The sequence below is a fragment of the Delphinus delphis genome, chromosome 9 (assembly GCF_949987515.2).
Source record: "Delphinus delphis chromosome 9, mDelDel1.2, whole genome shotgun sequence".
Lineage (NCBI taxonomy): Eukaryota > Metazoa > Chordata > Mammalia > Artiodactyla > Delphinidae > Delphinus > Delphinus delphis.
The window spans coordinates 86,153,493-86,172,160 of record NC_082691.1 but is presented as its reverse complement, the minus strand read 5'-3'; the positions used below and the strand labels follow the sequence as shown (position 1 = coordinate 86,172,160).

At 34.0% G+C, this 18,668-nt stretch overlaps 1 protein-coding gene across 7 annotated transcripts in view; it reads right to left on the bottom strand.

The window, feature by feature from the left end:
• Positions 1-18,668, bottom strand: part of MKLN1 (muskelin 1) — a 355,934-nt gene that overhangs the window by 66,481 nt on the left and 270,785 nt on the right. For all 7 annotated transcript variants that reach the window (XM_060020905.2, XM_060020903.2, XM_060020906.1 and 4 more), the window contains 2 exons: positions 17,701-17,766; positions 5,816-5,928 (listed from right to left, as the gene is read on the bottom strand). In XM_060020905.2, the coding sequence (XP_059876888.1) occupies positions 5,816-5,928; positions 17,701-17,766 (179 nt within the window). The remainder of the gene's footprint in view (positions 1-5,815; positions 5,929-17,700; positions 17,767-18,668) is intronic.

The window sequence follows — 18,668 nt, the reverse complement described above, 5'->3', positions numbered from 1 at the left end:
GGGAAAAATACACAATCTTACCAATATATATATTGTAGAACAAGCACTTGATAAACCCAACAAATATGCATCAGGAAGAACTCACAGCAAACGAGGAATAGAAATGAACTTCCTCAATCTGATAAAGAATGTATGAAAATCCTAAATCTAATTTTCCCTTTAATGGTGAAATACAGAATGCTTTCCTGCTAAGACATGAAACAAAATAAGGATGTCTATTCTCATCTCTTCTATTTAATACTGTACTGGAAGTCCAAATCAGTGCAATAAGGCATTAAAAAATAAAATTAAAAGTTATGACAGAAAAAGAGAGTGGAAAGAAAGAAGTTAAAATTGTCTCTATTCAGAGATGACAGGACTATTTGTTTAAAACATCCTAAGAAATCAACATATAACAGAAGAGAAACCTTTAGAAATAATAAATGGACTTAGAAAAGTGACATGATACAAACAAATTGAAAATTAAAAATGTTTAAGTTTCATTTACAGTAGCATGGAAAAACAAAATACACTGGGATCCATTTAATAAAAATAAAAAGGACCTCTAATCTGCAAACTCCGAGTGCTGGGAGGTAATGAATAAGACTGAAATAAATGGAAATTTAACCCTGTTCATGGATTAGAAGGCTCAGTATCATTAAGACATCAATTATCTCCAAATTGATTTATAGACTGAATACATTTCCAATCATAAGTCCAACAGTTTTAGAAACTGACAATATGATTCTAAAATTTATATGAAGATGTAAAGGACCTAGAAGAGTCAAAATAATTTTTAAAAAGAAGAACGAAAGTGTCTTACATTACTTGACCTGAAGGAGTGTCATACTGGAATATGAATAGACCAAAAGATCATGGAGCAGATTAGAGTGTCCAAAGAGAGACATATACTTATATGCTCAATTGATTTTTGTTTTGTTTTGTTTTTGCGGTACGTGGGCCTCTCACTGTTGTGGCCTCTCCCATTGCAGAGCACAGGCTCCGGACGCGCAGGCTCAGTGGCCATGGCTCACGGGCCCAGCCGCTCTGCGGCATGTGGGATCTTCCCGAACCGGGGCACGAACTCGCGTCCCCTGCGTCGGCAGGCGTACTCTTAACCACGGTGCCACCAGGGAAGCCCTCAATTGATTTTTGAGAAAGGTGCCAAAGCAGTTCAACAGGGAAAGAAGACAGGGAACGACCAGAACTCTCATAAATTTCTGGAAGGAATATAAAATAGTACAACCACTTTGGGAAAAGCTTTAACAGTTTCATCAATGGATGCTAGAAGGGCAAAAGTTTGATGAGTAACAGAATATTTTCATAGTCTCAAAATGTCTCCTCACAAATTACTTATTAATATGGAGTGGGAAATCTGGTGAGCACCCTTCTTAACCAAGTGATCAAAGCTAACATCGGACAAATTGACATGATGTGCCTGTCTCCTGACAGGACATACTTAGGAGGACCCGATGTCCTCCACATGGCATTCCTGCTAAAAATGCTTAACCTATATCCAATCCTGGGGAAACATCAGACAGATCAAATTGAAGGATAGTCTACAAAACAATTGCCCTGTATTCTTCAAAAATGCCAAGGTCAAGAAAGACAAAGAGAAGTCAAGGAACTGTTCCAGACTAAAGGACACTAAAGAAACATGACACTGAAATGTACTGCATGATCATGAATTGAGTCCTGGGTCAGGGATAGAGGTTGGGGGTAACAGTAAGATACCTATAAAGGACATTATTAAGGCATTATTTGGCTAACTGTTTATATGTGAAAAGGGAATGTGGATTAAAGCAGCAGTTCTCAGTGCAGTCTGGGGTCTTCAGGGATTCTACGAAGTTATTTTCATAACAATACTAAGATTAAAAAATGTGTCTTTTCACTCTTACTCTTATAAGTGTATGTGATATTTTCCAGAGGCTACATGACTTTTGATATAACAACAGACTGAATGCAGAAGCAGATATGAATCTGGCTGCCTTCTATTAAGTCACAATTAAAGAGATTTAGAAAACTATAAAACAGTGCTACTTGATATATGATGGTTGTCTCAAGGAAAAGCATTTTATGCAATTGTTTGAGCTGCAAGCTGACGTAGCTGCTTTTTCCAGGAAACATGATATTTACTCAAAAGAAAACTAACAATCCAAGTACGGTTATTCAGACATTTTCTGAAAAATAAATGAAGTAAGTATGTTATCCTTGAAGAAAAACAACTGATAAAATTTGTTGCCAATAATAAAATGCACATTTTTAAGCAAATTTAGAATTTTAGAAAACTTCTACCTGACACTGCGATCTTGACACCTTCCCAACACTTAAAAGAATTTTCTAATGAGAGTGATCATATGTGGTTTGGGGGATACTGTATAATAATATGTCAACATTTGAAGACCTGCATAACTCAGGGAACCAATATTTTTCAGGTGACCAACACACTGAACAAAAAAACAAGCATGGGTAAAAGATCCATTCAAAGAGCAACACAGATCAGTGGATTTTAATGTAACAGAATTACAAAACATTAGCTGATATGGTTTCAGAGACTACAGTGCAATTATTTTTAAGAAGCAAACAACTTGTCAATTTGGGGTATAAGATCAAAAAAGTACATGTGCTATTATATAAAAAGGCTACTATTAAAATAATAGTTTCCTTTCCAAGAATGTATCCATGTGAGGTCCAATCTTCTTCATATATCTCACATAAAACAACATGTTGCAAAAGATTAAATGCAAAAGCACATAAGAGAATCTAGCTGTCTTCCACTAAGCTAGATATTAAAGAGATTTATAAAAATGCAAAATTAAAAATACAATTTGTCTTGAACTGATAAAAACTTACATGCATATCTACATGAACATTTAAAATAATTATTCTAAAAACTGAGCCATTCTATTATCTTTCAATTTACTACATGAGCTATTAGATACATTATTTAGTCTAAGTAAATTAAAGTGAATTAAATTAATTTTGGTTTTTCTGTGTGATTCGATATTTTTATAGATTATACTCCATTTAAAGTGAGTATCAAATAATGGTTGTATTTCCCTGTGCTGTACAATATATCCTTGTTGCTTAATTATTTTATACATAGTAATTTTGCTTTTTAATTGAATATCATACTTTTAAAACATATGCACTGGGGTATCATCAAACAATAAAACTTGTACTTACTGGTGTAAAAAACAAAATGAAACTGTTCAATTTTGGAAGGAATGAGCATTTTGCTGGAGCCATATATCCTCATTCACTTCACTGCTGGATCAACAAAAGATTTTTAGGTGTTTAAATGAAGAAAGTAGTAATAAATTATAATAAATCTGAATTCCAGTACTGGATCACCACTTTACTTATCTCTATGGACTTCAAAATAACAGAAAAAAAGTATTCTCATCAAAATAATTTCTGTATGTTCCCAGTACTAGTTTTAAATAATTATTAATTGCATTCTAAATATAACTTAGAATATTACATTAACATTACTTTTGAGGACCCCTGTAATCCATCGCCCTTTCCTGCCAAAACAGCCACTCTCCTGAATTTTGTATTTGTCATTCCTTTGCTTTTCTCCAGCATTAATTTTTTATTTAACTTATCTGAACTATTTACTCACTAAAGAGTAAGCATATGATCCACGCCTTAAGGAATTCAGAGTCTCCATAGGGAAACAGAAATGTAAACCAATCATTATAGTAACCCATTCAAGGAATGTAAGGGGTTAAGTGTTCACACCTAAGGAAGCTTCTAATTCTGGTTAGGGAAGTCAAGAAAGGCTTCACAGAGGAACTGAAGTCTGAACTGTGTTTTAAAGAGTAAGTAGGCATATACTACATAAAAGCTGGGTGCACGGGAGGAGCAGCCTCTGTTAATTCCAAACTGGGAAAACACTATTACAAAGAACACAGGTGAGAACGTTGAATAATTCTAGCAACTATAAGTATGGCTAGCACATAAAGTCAAAAAATGAGGCTAGAAAAGTAGATGGGGACCAAATTATGATGAGAAATTTGAAGTTTTTACTCTAAGCAAAAGGAACTAAGGTAGATAAACTTCATTATTGTTGTTGCTGTTATTACTCACACTTCCCTGTATCTATGCCCTTGGATAGTGCTGCCCATCACCCAATAACTGTGGATTTGGTCACATGACTTCTTTGGGGAAAATGGGACAATAATATATCTAATTGAGAGCTCATGTCTACTTCATCCTCCTTGCAGCCCTGCCCCTACATGAGAACAAGACTCATGCTAGCCAATAGGAAGATGAGTGGCTATGTAGAACAGAGCCAAGTAGTCTCGGAAGCTAATCTAGACTAGCTGACAGTCAGCTGACTCCCAGCACATGAGTGAGCCCAACCAATCTACAGACTTGTGAACAAAATAAATGCTTATTACTATATGCCACTAAAGTTTTGTGGGTGCTTGTAATGTAATATATGGAATGCAGTAGATAACAGAAACAGGGACTGAAGCTAACCATAGGGTTTAAGCAGAGGTGTCACATGGCCAAATGTTTTTTTTTTTTAAAGACTGTGCTAATGAATGGACAATAGACCTGGAGATCAACAATGGAAGCAAAAACGTTTAAGAAAGAAACCACAAAGCTGGAATTAGTGCCAAAAGGAATAGAGAGGAAGAAACATCTGAAACGCAATACTGAGTGCTAGAACCGGTGGAACTTTAGGCCCTAATTAGATACCCTCAATGAAGAAGAGGGAGGATTTCAGGATGAACTGTAGGCTTCTTGCAAGAATAATTACAAATACAACTAACTAAGATTTAAAATAATTTAAGAGAAATCAGATATGTATTCTTTTAAGATCTGTCTTTATTTTTGTTGAGGATAAAAATAATCATTTCAGAAAATGGTACTTTAATATTGAAAAGGCAAAGGCCATTTTCATAGGGATAATAAATAGAAACCAGAATTTTAAGATCTCTTTAAAAAGATAAAAACTACCCAAATGATTAACAAAGGAACACACCAAGTAAACAAGAATCTAATTTCCTAAGATTAAAGACATAGCACCAGATTTTAAAAAAATGGCCGTTCTAGATTAAAATCAGTGGTTTTGAATTAGGTCTTTTCCTCCCCTTTTCATTTGCTGCTACTACTGTTTTGTTTTAGTTTATTTTTCACCTTGTAATCTGAAATTGCTTAGAGGGAAAAGTACAATAAAAAATTCTATAATGATTTAAAAAATAATATATGAATATGTGCTTTATATCAGGGTATAATTAATTATGCACTTACATAATTCAAAAAATTAAATAAAAGAATGCCGTAAATCCAAGACATCCTATTCACTATGGAAAAGCTTTATGTATATATGTATCAATAGACAGACTCACACATGAATACATACATACAAGTTTAGTTAAAAATAAAATATACATCATTTGTGAAAACTGATAAGATAGTCAAATAGTGAGGGGCCAAAATAGTAAGATAGTGAGGAACCAAAAGCACATTTTTCCAGAGGAAATAAAAATAAGATAAATGTTCAAAATAAGAGTAGAGGTGACAAGAACATAAGAAAAATAATAGTTACACAGTTACATTTTAACTAAAGTGGTTAAAAACTAAATTACATTAGATACCCATTTCTATTTATCTCTATAAAATAGATTTGTTCATGTACCAATAGTTGAAGAACCAGGTATAGAAGCTGGAATGCAAGAATACTTAAACCAAACTTGTCACCACAAATTCTTCTGCTATCACTGCTGATAGACATTTACAAAGAATACAAATCATTCAGAAAAAGAAGTGTACGACCACACCCCTATCGTAATACAGATGGATGAAAAGTCTGAGAACTTGCCTCTTTCTCAGTGTCTCTAGAGATACATGTCCACTGGTTCTCTTTCACACTGTACGCCCAGAAGTCAGCAAGATCTTGTGTTCCATCCCAGCCACCAAACAAATAAACAGTCTCTGTGAAAATTAGAAAAATATGTGCAAAAAAAATAAACTTAAGAACAAAATTTAAGTATAGGCACCCAGATAAAGCCATTGCTTCTAAGATCATTTAAGAAGGTACATCTAAGTAAACTTAAAAATGAGATTTTTAAACTGGTTAACATTCCAAAATAAATACTAGTACTTCCTAAATATAGGCATACGGAAGGGCTGCTGCAGAACCACTATCTTGAGAGATTTATGAATACAAAGATAACTAGGAGGCATCCCCTAAGATTCAGATTCCATAGGTCCTCAGTGGGTAAAAAGAGTCAGTACTCTTAAAGTGTCCAGGGGGAATCCTGATGTGCAGCCAGTTTAGGAGTTTCTATGTCAGGCCACAAAAAATTTACATTTACCAGCTTAACAAAGCAGCTTCAGATAGTTAAAAAAAAAAAGGGGGGGGGCTTCCCTGGTGGCACAGTGGTTGAGAGTCCGCCTGCCGATGCAGGGGACACGGGTTCGTGCCCCGGTCTGGGAAGATCCCACATGCTGCGGAGCGGCTAGGCCCATGAGCCTGCGTGTCCAGAGCCTGTGCTCCGCAGCGGGAGAGGCCACAACAATGAGAGGCCCGCATACCGCAAAAAAAAAAAAAAAAAAAGGGAAAAGAAAAAAAAGAAATCTCGAAGAAATATACAGTGCAAAAAAATATATAATATAAAGCTATCTAGCTACTTCTGAAAAAACTTCACATTAAAACTGTCTTCTATTACAATACAAAAAACAATGGTTAAAACTAGCTGTGAGTTAAAGTTAGATATCTTAAGAATAAAGTGATGCATAGCCTTGATATTCCCATGGAAACTGGGGGAAATTTTTCCAAATATATTATGGTGGATTTAACTCCTCAGAAATCAACTTTTAAGTCATTCCAGGTACCTTGAGAATTTGGTTTCTTCTAATTCTGAAATGTCTATTATACCTATGGACTTTATCATGTGATAAAACATTTGCTCCGTGACCAGTGAAAATTTTTACCTTTCTTTATAAAATAATAGTGCCTTTCCTTCCTTCAAATATTTCTTCCCTTTGTAAATATCTTATGTCTACTTGTTATAATGCCTACCATTTTTTAAGTTAAATATAATACATTACATGAAAACTATAAAGCCATCTACTCTCTGACATGCCCTAGGCCAATATATGCGGAGACTGTCATCTAAATTACATCCCATCATGAAGGGTTGAAATGCACCTGGAAATATTGTAACACTACTTAAGAAAATTCTTGCCATTCATAGAGATGTCTTATAAGAGATTTTTGTCATATTTTCATATAATTTCAAACTCTAAGTGAATTTTCTAAGTGAAAGAACCTAGGGGAAATTAAAACAATGCTTCTGGATAAGAACAGACCACTGGAACAGTTCTAGTGCTAACTGGGTAATCAGGTATAGGTCACTTAACTTGCCTGGGTCCTGATTTTTTCATTTACAAACTCTCAGTGTGGTGGTAAAGTTCTTCATATATAAGTTACATGAAAACATTCTGAAGGGTGTCAAGCATGAACAGCATTTCTACCTTTAAAACATGCACATATACACAAAATACTTTGTAGTTACTAAGTACCACTGATGCAATTAAAACAGTATTATTGTATGTTTCTGTGTCTAACCCAGTACCTAGAACACTTTTGGCTCTATATAAATGTGAAATAATGGAAACTATTAGAAAACTGCCATCTCTCAGAAGTATAAAACAATCCATTATCATTAGTTAAGTAACATTCTGTTTCCCAAATGGCACACAGTAATGCCCAGATACTGAGAATTCTACAGGAAAAAAATTAAAGAATTTTCATCTGACTTAAAAATTATTTGCCAAGGCCTCACTATAAATGCAATTAACCCCATTAAATTCTGAAGCCTGGAGAGGGAGGGGGTATATAACTAAAATAGCAATAGCAATTGACCTTTTGTTTTACAGTGTTTCTGGGCACCCTTTGGATAAGGTTACCCTGGTTCACTAACTTTAATAACCCTTCCTCTTGGGATCTGGGTTCTCAATGTTCTTTCTAAAAAGCAGGTCTCTTTGTACGCATAAATTCTCACAGCAAAGAAAACCCACATTTCCACAACAGCCTCATTGATAGCTGAGCAAAATAAAATCTGGCACAGAGCAAGCATCCCAATGGAATTAATCCAAGATGTCATTCTTGTTCGTGAATGCTCTGTGGTCCCAGTTAAAGTTTAATAGTAAAACTGAATGAATCAGATGGTAACAGGACCTTTTGACATACCTGAATGAAATGTGTAAGAAAATTTTAATCATTTAATCATTTAAGTTAAATCATTCAGGAATGAAATATTATCCAAACACCAGCGAAAATATTATTTAATGCATAAAGGATATCAAAAACTTTTAAAGATTATAGAAATAATCAGACAAAACTGTAGTGAGAAGAAAGTAGAAAAAAGAAAATGCTATTATTTGCAACATGGCAGTAGCTTGGTTTACGATGTCCACTCTCATGCTTATAGGTTATATAACAATTCAGGCACATCCCTAGGGCAGTATAATCCTCCTCATGCAGCAGCCCTTTCTCTGTATTTTTTCTTAAAGGAGCACAGGCTACAGAGGCTATTTCTCTCAGACTCACTGAAATGTTCACTCAACATTTTTTGAGTACTAATCTGAATTGGCAAGGCACTTTAGAGAATAAAAATAAAGAAGACATCATCCCTACCCTCAAGGAGCTTACAATTTAGTGAAGAATATAAAACAAGTACATTAATCACCACAATGCAATGTAGACTAAGTGTCGTAAGAAAGGTGAAAAAGCACCACGGGGGTTCAAAAAAGGGAAGAGAATATACCAGATTGAGGGGACTCAGGAAGATTTCATGGTGACAGTGGTATCTGACCTATGCATCAGAAAGTGGCTTTGCTGGTATAATGAAGGAAAGAGAAGAGGACTTTTCAAGCAGGGTAAAAAGTAAAACAAGGGTACAGAGACAGAAAAACACACAAAAAAGTGTTTTAAAAGACACAGAATCTAAAGTCAGGCAGATCTTGGATGGAACTGCAGCTCTATCACCACAGCTGTGTGACCAACACCAAATTCCTTAACCACTGGTTTCCTCAGCTCTAAAATGGCACAGAGTACCTATCTCCTAAAGCTACCATGAGAATTAAATAATGCATGCACAGTGGTGAAAACTGTGTGGTGAATACATGCACTGTTCATTTTAAAAGAACAAAAAAAAGTAGTGGAGTGGAGGTAAGTTAAAAAGACAGGTAGTGGCCACATAATGAAATGGGTTAAATGACAATATAAAGGTTTTGAACTCGACTCCACAGACAGTGTAGTATTAAATAGCAACAGAAGATTTTAAGCAGAGATGTGACATGGTCAGATCTGAACTTGCAGCATATAGGACTTACTGAAAAGGAGGAGCCAGGGAAACAGAAAGATCGGAAATAAAGTGTCCAATAATAGCCTGTGTTCAAGATATCAAACCAATTTCATTCTCAGAGACTAAATGAATCAATCACCAATCAATCAATCAGTTATTGCTCAGGCCACAAAAGCTAAAATGCAACCAGTCTTTTTTACAGGTTTTTTCGTATCAGTACTAAATAACCCCTACAACTACTTACTACCAATAGTACTAATCTATAAATCTTATATACGCTAAGAAAAAGGTAGAAATGTTAACACAGCAGTATCTTCACACCATTTTGCACAAAGAAGCAGGCTTTTTATTTTATAAGCCCAACTGCAATATCTATCCTCCTCCTCTGATCCTTAGGGGTAAGTCAGACTATGCTGATTGCATAATCCTCCACAAGATGGCACACTATTTTCGTAATTAAATCCATCTTTCCACTTTGAAATAGTATAGAATGCATATACTATGCACTGACATAACATGGGCCCAACCTTAGATAAAATTCAAGTGTCAAAAAGAAGAGGTAGGTGGAGGGTTACTAGGCTTGTAAAAGAGGTTAGCTTAATTCCTAGTTTAATGTAGACACTAAGAGAAAAACAAATGAAATTAAAAAAAAAACTTTTAAGAAACACAAATTTATATTCAAAATAAAAATGAACCCTGTCAGGACATTTAGTTTAAGAGTTTAATCCTTCTGAAAGTGTAGTTAATAGGACATTAGATTGACATTAGAATTTTTGAAGGGAAGAATAAGTTAGAAGGGGAAAGATATTTTATATGCTCTTTAACCTTACTTTCTTTAGCCATTCCCTTGAACTCTCAAAACCCAGCAGATTATCAACTGGATTCATCTGTCTCTTTTTAAAAAGAGCTATATTTCTTTCTTTTTTTTTTTAATTGGTGAATTTTTGTGTAGCCTTTTTTTTAGTTAATTTATTTATTTTTGGCTGCGTTGGGTCTTTGTTGCTGCGCGCGAGCTTTCTCTAGTTGTCCTGAGCGGGGACTACTCTTCCTTGCAGCGCACGTGCTTCTCATCGCCGTGGCTTCTCTTGTTGCGGAGCACGGGCTCTAGGCGTGAGGCACGCAGGCTCAGTAGTTGTGGCTCATGGGCTCTAGAGCGCAGGCTCAGTAGTTGTAGCACACGAGCTTAGTTGCTCCGTGGCATGTGCGATCTTCCTGGACCAGGGCTCGAACCTGTGTCCCCTGTATTGGCAGGCGTATTCTTAACTACTGTGCCACCAGGGAAGTCCCGAGAGCTATATTTCTTACATAGGCTATGATTACAAAACTAGAGACTGATCTTTTGGGTGAATTCAACATATGGTTGTAATTTCCCTGCTAAAAGGTTGTATTTTCTGCCTATGACAATATACTTTGTATTAGGGCTATATTTTAGAATTCCTTTCTGATAACAGTATGAAAGAAAAAAATTCGTGTCATACGTAGCTACAGAAATACAGCCATATGAATATATTTGTATTTAAAAACTAAAACCCATGTTTACCTACTTTCTTCAATAGCTTCTTTAAAGAATATCAAGGAAAACCATTATGTGGCATTAAAAAAAAAATGAAAGCACATTACATATAATTGGTACAGTCAGAGAGGTTCAGATTTCCACAGAACGGTTCTTTCAAGTGACAAGCAACTTCTTTTATAGATACCAAACACTGGGATTTTGCCTAAATCTTACTACCTATTCTGCTTGAGAGAGAGAAAAAGGCTGGTACCGTAGGTTCTTAAAATTCAATGAGAGTTGAACAAAGAATTGCCTGGTACCATGGATATTTTAAGTTTTCATCTGGACAGACTTCCACACTGAAGCAAAACAGACATGCCTTTTTCTCTATTTGCCTTATTTTACCCAGAGTTGAAACCCAATTCAGAGTTGAATAACCTAAGTAGAGAAATGCCAAGTATAGGAATAAATCAATAAATCAATAAAATTGATATACACTCCCAAGTAGGACAAAATACTACATTCCTTCTCTACTACATTCAATACAATACTACATTCTTCTCTGGTAAGAATAATAGAATTCACTTAGGATAGAAGAAAGCTTTGAAAAATCAGAGTAAAATTTATGCCACCATGTACTTTTTAAAATGGTGAGTCTATCCTTAAAACTGTAGCAAAATGAAAAAAATATCTACAGACTGAAAAAGGAAAAGAAAATTCAGGGACTATTAATTTTTAATATTTAAGAAAACAAGATAAACGAAACACTGGGAAGCAATAATTGCTTCGAAATATAAGTCACTTTAAAAGAAGCTGAAATGAGCTCTATGAAGTTTCAGTCTAGTGAAATACCTGGCACATTGGAAGCACTCAATAAATGTTAGCAATTATTAGGTCAGCTATTGTTCCTCACTCTTTATATCTGCAATAGCTTTTAATAAGGATGTAAAGGAATCAACTATGTTTTTCAATTTCACTTTATGGTATTTTATAAGTGAAGTGATATGCTTTATTAGTATTTATGTATTTAAAATTTGCTGAGGTCTCAGGACTTAGCCCTCACAATCTACTGTATTTTCTGTTTTCACCTATCATACCTGAGATTTTCACTGTATCTTCCGCATTAGAAAACTAAGAATCACTATAGTAACAGCAGCAAAAACATGGGCTTTGGAGCCAGACAGTCCTACAGATCTGTGTTCAAATCCCAGCTCCACAGCCCTGGACACAGCACGACCTATTCTGTAAAATGAAGGTATCTACCTTTTCAGTTGTAAATGAAACGTATGAACATATAAAAGTGCTAATCGCAACCTCTACATGTAGTAAGTATTTAATAAATACTATTACTCCTCAGGTTAAAAATAAAAAGTTTTAGTCTAGTGAAGATGTTCTTAACTCGATGATCTGAATTCATGGATTCTCTTCCAGAAAAATGTACATACAAAGAAAATTTTGTATATAACTTCAACAGATTAAGAACCCTTGCTTAGGAAACCTTCAAATTGCATATTTAAAATAAGGACTGGGCTTCTCTAAACTGTATTTCACTACTTAGGCACCAACCTTATAAAGACAGAACTTCTAGTTTCTTCAAATTCTACTTGGGGAAAGTCACTCTACTACTAAATTAACCTAATCCTTAACGAAAAAGTTCTTAAAATGAATTTTAATATTTTTTCCTAAAAATCTAAAAGTGTATTTTTCCTTTCCTTTGTAAAACATCAATAAGGGCAATATATACAAAAGATGAAACAATTATACCAAAATACTATTGGTTAGTTAGAACGTGGAATTATGAGTGAGATATTTTTTCCCTCAACACAGCACTGCTTTTCATGTTGTTTTAAATTGCTTTTCAAAAATTTTTAAATTGTTTAAAAATATTTCCACTGTGAGATTCTGTCAAAAAAACAAACACAAAAGAAAGATCTCTAAATTTACATCAAATTCTCTCAGCAGAACTAATCAGTATATATTTGTAGATTAATATGTTGCATATAAAAATACATATTATATAAATAATATATATTGATACTTACATATAAGACATTATTTCATTTAACTCTCACAGCAACTTAATTTATTATTCCTGTTTTTATTGTCATTATAACTCATTCAAGATCAAACAAAAAGTCGGTGGTAAAGTCAGGATTGAAATCCAGATATGTCTCTCTCTCTCTCTCTCTCTCTCTCTCTCTCACACACACACTTCTTTCCCACACACTCAACCTCCAACCACTATATTTAATTGTTATATCAGTAAGTCTGGACTAGAAAAGGTTCTTTCAGAGACTTAACAAGAAATACAACTTTGAAGATAATTAAAATCAACCTGATGATAGCAGTTATAAGACTCTGGTACATAAATGATAAAATAAAAGTATATGAAACCACCTTGGTAAATTATGCTATTAATAATTTTGCAATAGAAGTACAATTTCTAGAGGAAAAAATTCCAAAGATATCCCAGATTCTGCTCCTACACCCAAATTAAATTCAGAAAGCACCGTTACCCTAAAAAAATGCAGTCTACATAACCTTTAATTTTTCTACCTAGATTCCAAGGTAATAAGAACTACAGCTTTAAGGAAATATAGTCTATATACTAGAAAAGAACAAACAGAATCACCAGAAAATTTAAATATATTAGAGTATAACCAATAACATAAATTCACCTCAGAAAAATATTAGCATTTACAACAAATGACATCATGACACAATCCAGTCATCAAGGTTTAAAGCAATATCAGAGTGTAGTTTCCAAGTAAATATTTTTCTTTCAACTCGAAGGAAAATGGATTTTAAAATTTTGATTCAGTTCAACAAATATTCAGTACACACTTACTCCATACCAGGCTTTGCGGCCATAAAAATAAATAATGCAAGATTCTTGTTTTTCCCCTGTCAATAAGATATTGGGGATGGGAGGTAGAAAGGAGAAAGCTGAATAGAGAGGAATGGGATACATAACACCTACACAAGCAACTCTAAAACAATTTGGAAATCATTATAGTAAAAATAATAGTATGAACAAAGTGCTATGTAAATACAGAAAGGGAAATGATTATTCTGCCTGGACCTGTCTTCCTGAACCCCAAACAATATATCTAACCGCTTACTTGACGTATCTATATACTTGAATGTCTAACTGGCATCTCAACCTGTCTAAAAACAAGTTGCTGAACAACCCAACATATTTAATCCACTTGTTTTACCCATCTTAGGGAAAGGCTATACTATTTTCCCAACTACTCAGGTCAAAACCTTGAGTCATTCATTACTCGTTTCACTCACACTTCATATCCAATCCATCAGTAAATCCTGTCAGCTGTATGTGACATCTTCAAAATACATCCCAAATCTGACCAATTCTCAACACTGTGATCACCACTCTAGTAAAAGCCAATGCTATCATCACTTCTCTGGTAAGGAACTGCCTCCTTAAAGGTCGCTCTGCTTCTGCCCTTCACCTAATTTGTTTTTTGTTAAAATGCAAAGTCAGTAACATTTCTCAAAACCCAACAATATTTTCCTTTAATCATCTCACTATGAGTAAAGGTTAAAGTTCTTACAAAAGAGCTCAACACAACTGCCCCTCACTACCTCTCTGACTTTATCACCTTTACTCTCTTCCTCACCCACCTTATATCTAGCAACAAATAATCTGGGGAAAAAACAAGAGTAGAGGAAAGGTGGGCAAGAGTTTACTTTGGAAACACTATTATTTCAACAATGAATACCACTTACACAGAGCAAGGAATTTCATTTGAAATTTTATATGAATACCAGCAGTATTTACTTACCATGTAATGTCAAAACTTAATAGAAATATTTAACCCTTTAAAAAATATATAGGTAATGAATCTTCCCAATAAACTCCACAAAGGCAGACAAAAATATTACATACCATTTCAAGAGTATCATGAGCCTCCTTAAAGCCCATTCATGAAGCCTCATCTAAGAAAACAAGGAAATACTAAAAAGGATAGAGCATGGTGATAGCAAGGAATATAGACAGCAACGGTTAACTGAAACAAGAGTCGGAATGCCAGGGTATGGCAGTGACTAGACTTTTGAATGGCATTTTTAAAATTCCTTTTGTTTTCTCTTGATATATCAGATTCCTGGATTACCCACCCTCACAACCAGACACGTGTTTAAACTTAACCTAAACCACTGTTCTAGAGTCTTATGAAAGTTCAAAGCTTTTTCTGACTTGGTTGACTCCTAGGGCATCTTTCCTTACATTTCTCTCCGCTTCCAGACACCTGAATCCTCAGAAGCTGCATTTCTCCTCTATCTCAATCTGGATCCCAACCCTAATTGCATCACCAGTTCATTTATATATATTTATAAAGAATTCCATACCAATATGTTTTACACACCATCCCTATAACCCATACTCCCTATTACTCATATAAAGGATCATCTGAATGTGGTTAAACCCCTTCAACTTCACCGTTCACACAGTACTGTTTCCACACTATAAGTGGTAATGGTAACATATTGACCATCAAGCTCACTTGAGTTATGGACAACTTTATATTAACTATCATGATTATTTAGTTTTACCAGACTTTAAATTTTTGGTTCCTGTTAAAGGCTCAAAATCTCATTTAATCATCACACATGGACCTAAATAAAGCTTGACACAGCATTCAGAAAGTTTGGGGGGGGTGGAAAAAAAGCACTGAAACAGACACAAAATGGCTCTAAATAAAAATTCCTCTATTGATGGCTAAGTCCCTAAATTTCCTATAGTAGAAATATTTGCTTAAAAATATATTCACAAAGTACTTTTATTACATTTTTATCAACTAGTGCTCATACAGAAGTATGGATACTGATCAATTTTTCATTGTAGACCTTTGTCAACCTATAATAAAGCCTCAGAAACTATGAGAGATTATGCCTTTAATGATTCCATCTGGAATATATCCCATGCCCATAATAAGTCATTCTTACTTATTTACAATGACTTACTTTAAGTCATTGCTTTCTTATAATTATTGTTTCTAAAGCAAACCAAGTAAATACTGAAACAACCCTTTTCCTCTCCTTGAAATATTTTTTTAAAGGGAATGGGGATAAGGACCTTGAGTCCGCTGAAACCCTGCCCTTAATGCATAAAACCAAGATATTACAGAAAAATATGTGGACCTTTATCACTATATACTGTTTTTTACTTAAAGGATCTCTGACCTGAAAAGTCAGCATTTAATCGTCAATGACTCTGCTCACACAAAGTTCTGTCAGGATATTTGCTTATCATTTGAATCTTCTCATTTTCCATTCTCAAATATCATGGATTACAAAAAAAGAGAAAAACTTCCTCTTTTCTTACACATTTATTTTACCTATTTTATATAGTCCATATTCCATAATAAGCAACACAGTAAGCACTATGAAAATTCCTTCTGCTCCCTGATAAGGTGAACTTTAAATGTTAAAGTAAACCACATTACTTTTGCATTTAAGGAAAACAGCATTTTGTCTAGAAAATTAAAGTAGCTTTTCAACACTCTTTTTTAGTATTTTATTAGCAATTAAAAAAAGAATTTAATAATATTTTCATCATGACTGAGAAAAAGAAGAACAGCATTATAAATTCCACTGTATGTTCAAAAGAGGAGAAATGCTACTGTAGACAATCTAAACACAAATTTTCAACTCTTTTTTTATACCGTATTTAATTTTGGATTAAAAAAACCGATTTCTGTATAGATCTGGTTCTTTGAGAAATAAGCATGTGCGTATTTACTGAACTCTCAGGTAGTAAAAAAGATGCTTAGGACTCTACAGCTGAGTCAAGCCTATTTTTGTGGGAAGGAAGGGGTCTGGGAAGAGGGGCCAAGATAAGGAAAGCAAATTCCTATGCCTCAAAATGAACCTTTTCCAAAGAGACCCTAATAATACTCCCAAACAAACTCATAGGTTACTACACAAATTTAGCAGTTAATTGTAAATATTATAATTCCTCCTTTTACTTATAAAACATTTGTGAAAATACATTAATGCCTAGATGATTATTATCTGCATTGCAATAATCTTAGTAATTATAATGAGTCAAAAAAACCTTATTCCTGAAGCACTATTGTCAGCATAATACAATAATAGAACAGAGTTTTTATTACACTTGGAAAAAGTAAAATATTATTTGGGTGGATACTGGCATTGTATGTGGTAAAGTTTTCTAAAACCAAATAATAAAATAAAATTATACAAAATTCTTGGTATTATTTGCTTTTCAAGACGGTAGTTTGAAACCTATTATAATTTTAGCATTAATCTCTAAATATAATGGTATTTAAGCTGTTCTAGGCTGTAGAAACCTAAGCAAAATTTTCAGTATCAAGTTGCAGAATAAAATTAAAAAGAAGACTAAAACAAATTATTTATAGGCTTGTGGACAGTGTTTAGCAATTTATGCATCTACCAACACTTAGGCTACTTACTTTTATATTCTCTCCCTCTAAAATATATCTTAATTCTCTTTTACTGCAACAATTCCCATATTACGGCATTAAAATATAAATGCACTAAAAATCCAGAAATACTCCACAGTATACTATGGAAATCAAACACATATAAAACTACACACACACACACACACACACACACACACACACACACACACACACGGCTCTAAGGGGCTGCACGTTACATTTCTTTTAGGTTATCTAATTTCATTTGTGCAGCAGCCTCCCCTCCCTGACGTGCCATTGCCTAGTTTAGGTTATTACCTGTAGATAATGGCTATTTTCTTTGCTACTTGGTTATGGCCAATGACATTTAACTTGGTAAGGAATGGAAAGAAGTACATTTATGAGTACCTGATATTTAAATGTATAATTTTTTTTAAAGAATTTGCTTTCCATTCCAAGTAGTCCTCACCTGTTTGAACATCAATAACCATCTGATGGCCTCCTCTCATTCCTGGTCGGTTATCTTCTCCATCACCTGAAGTAGAAACAATATTTTCTTTAAAGAAATACCACAGAACAACTGCATATCCAGAGTAACTTCATTCATAAGTCTGTAATGAGTAGCGAGAATAACACACACTTATTCTTTCAATATTAAGAATAAGAGGACTTGTAAGAGACATAATATGACATAACTAAGTTTATAATAATTATCTTGCTCTTTTTTTCTAATTGCTTTCAGGCTCTTAATGCAACTGGAAGCTACTTTCAACTTATTTAGGACCAACGCCATAAATCAGCAAAGACACAGGATATTCCACAAAAACGTAAAATCTCTAAACTAGTGAAGTGACAAAGTGAAGATGGAAAACAATCACAGAACTAGATCACAGGTCTATAACTCCAGGCATGGTTTATTAGTATAATGAGCAGTTTTAAAGTTCATAAAACCAGCTACTGAAAACTAAGATGCTATCAAGTTTTACATTAATGATAATTTCATCACTGTATTAATTTTGTGCCAATATTTCAAAAATCATCTCCCACATAATCTCCCAGCTATTTTATTTGAGTAGTACTGTCTGACAAAATGTAAGATTTGCTTCCCTTTGATTCTTATTTACATCACAAAGCTTAATAGGCAGGTTTAAATATAATCAGTGAAAACTTTAAACCTCTGAAGAAAAAAACTATTGTTTAACTTATATTTATCTTATTTTATATCAAATCTTTTATATATAACTTAATTTCAATGGTTCAAAAGGTTACAGGATTCTAATGCCTTACTTGATGTAAACCAGAAAACCTGAGGTTTTCTTTGTAACTCTCCCATTAATTGAAATACATTACTTTAGGTAATAACTTTCCCTGTATCAGCTTTCTCCTATGTAAAATAGGGAACATCCAATTTTTTTTTAAATTGTGTTTTTTAGGTAA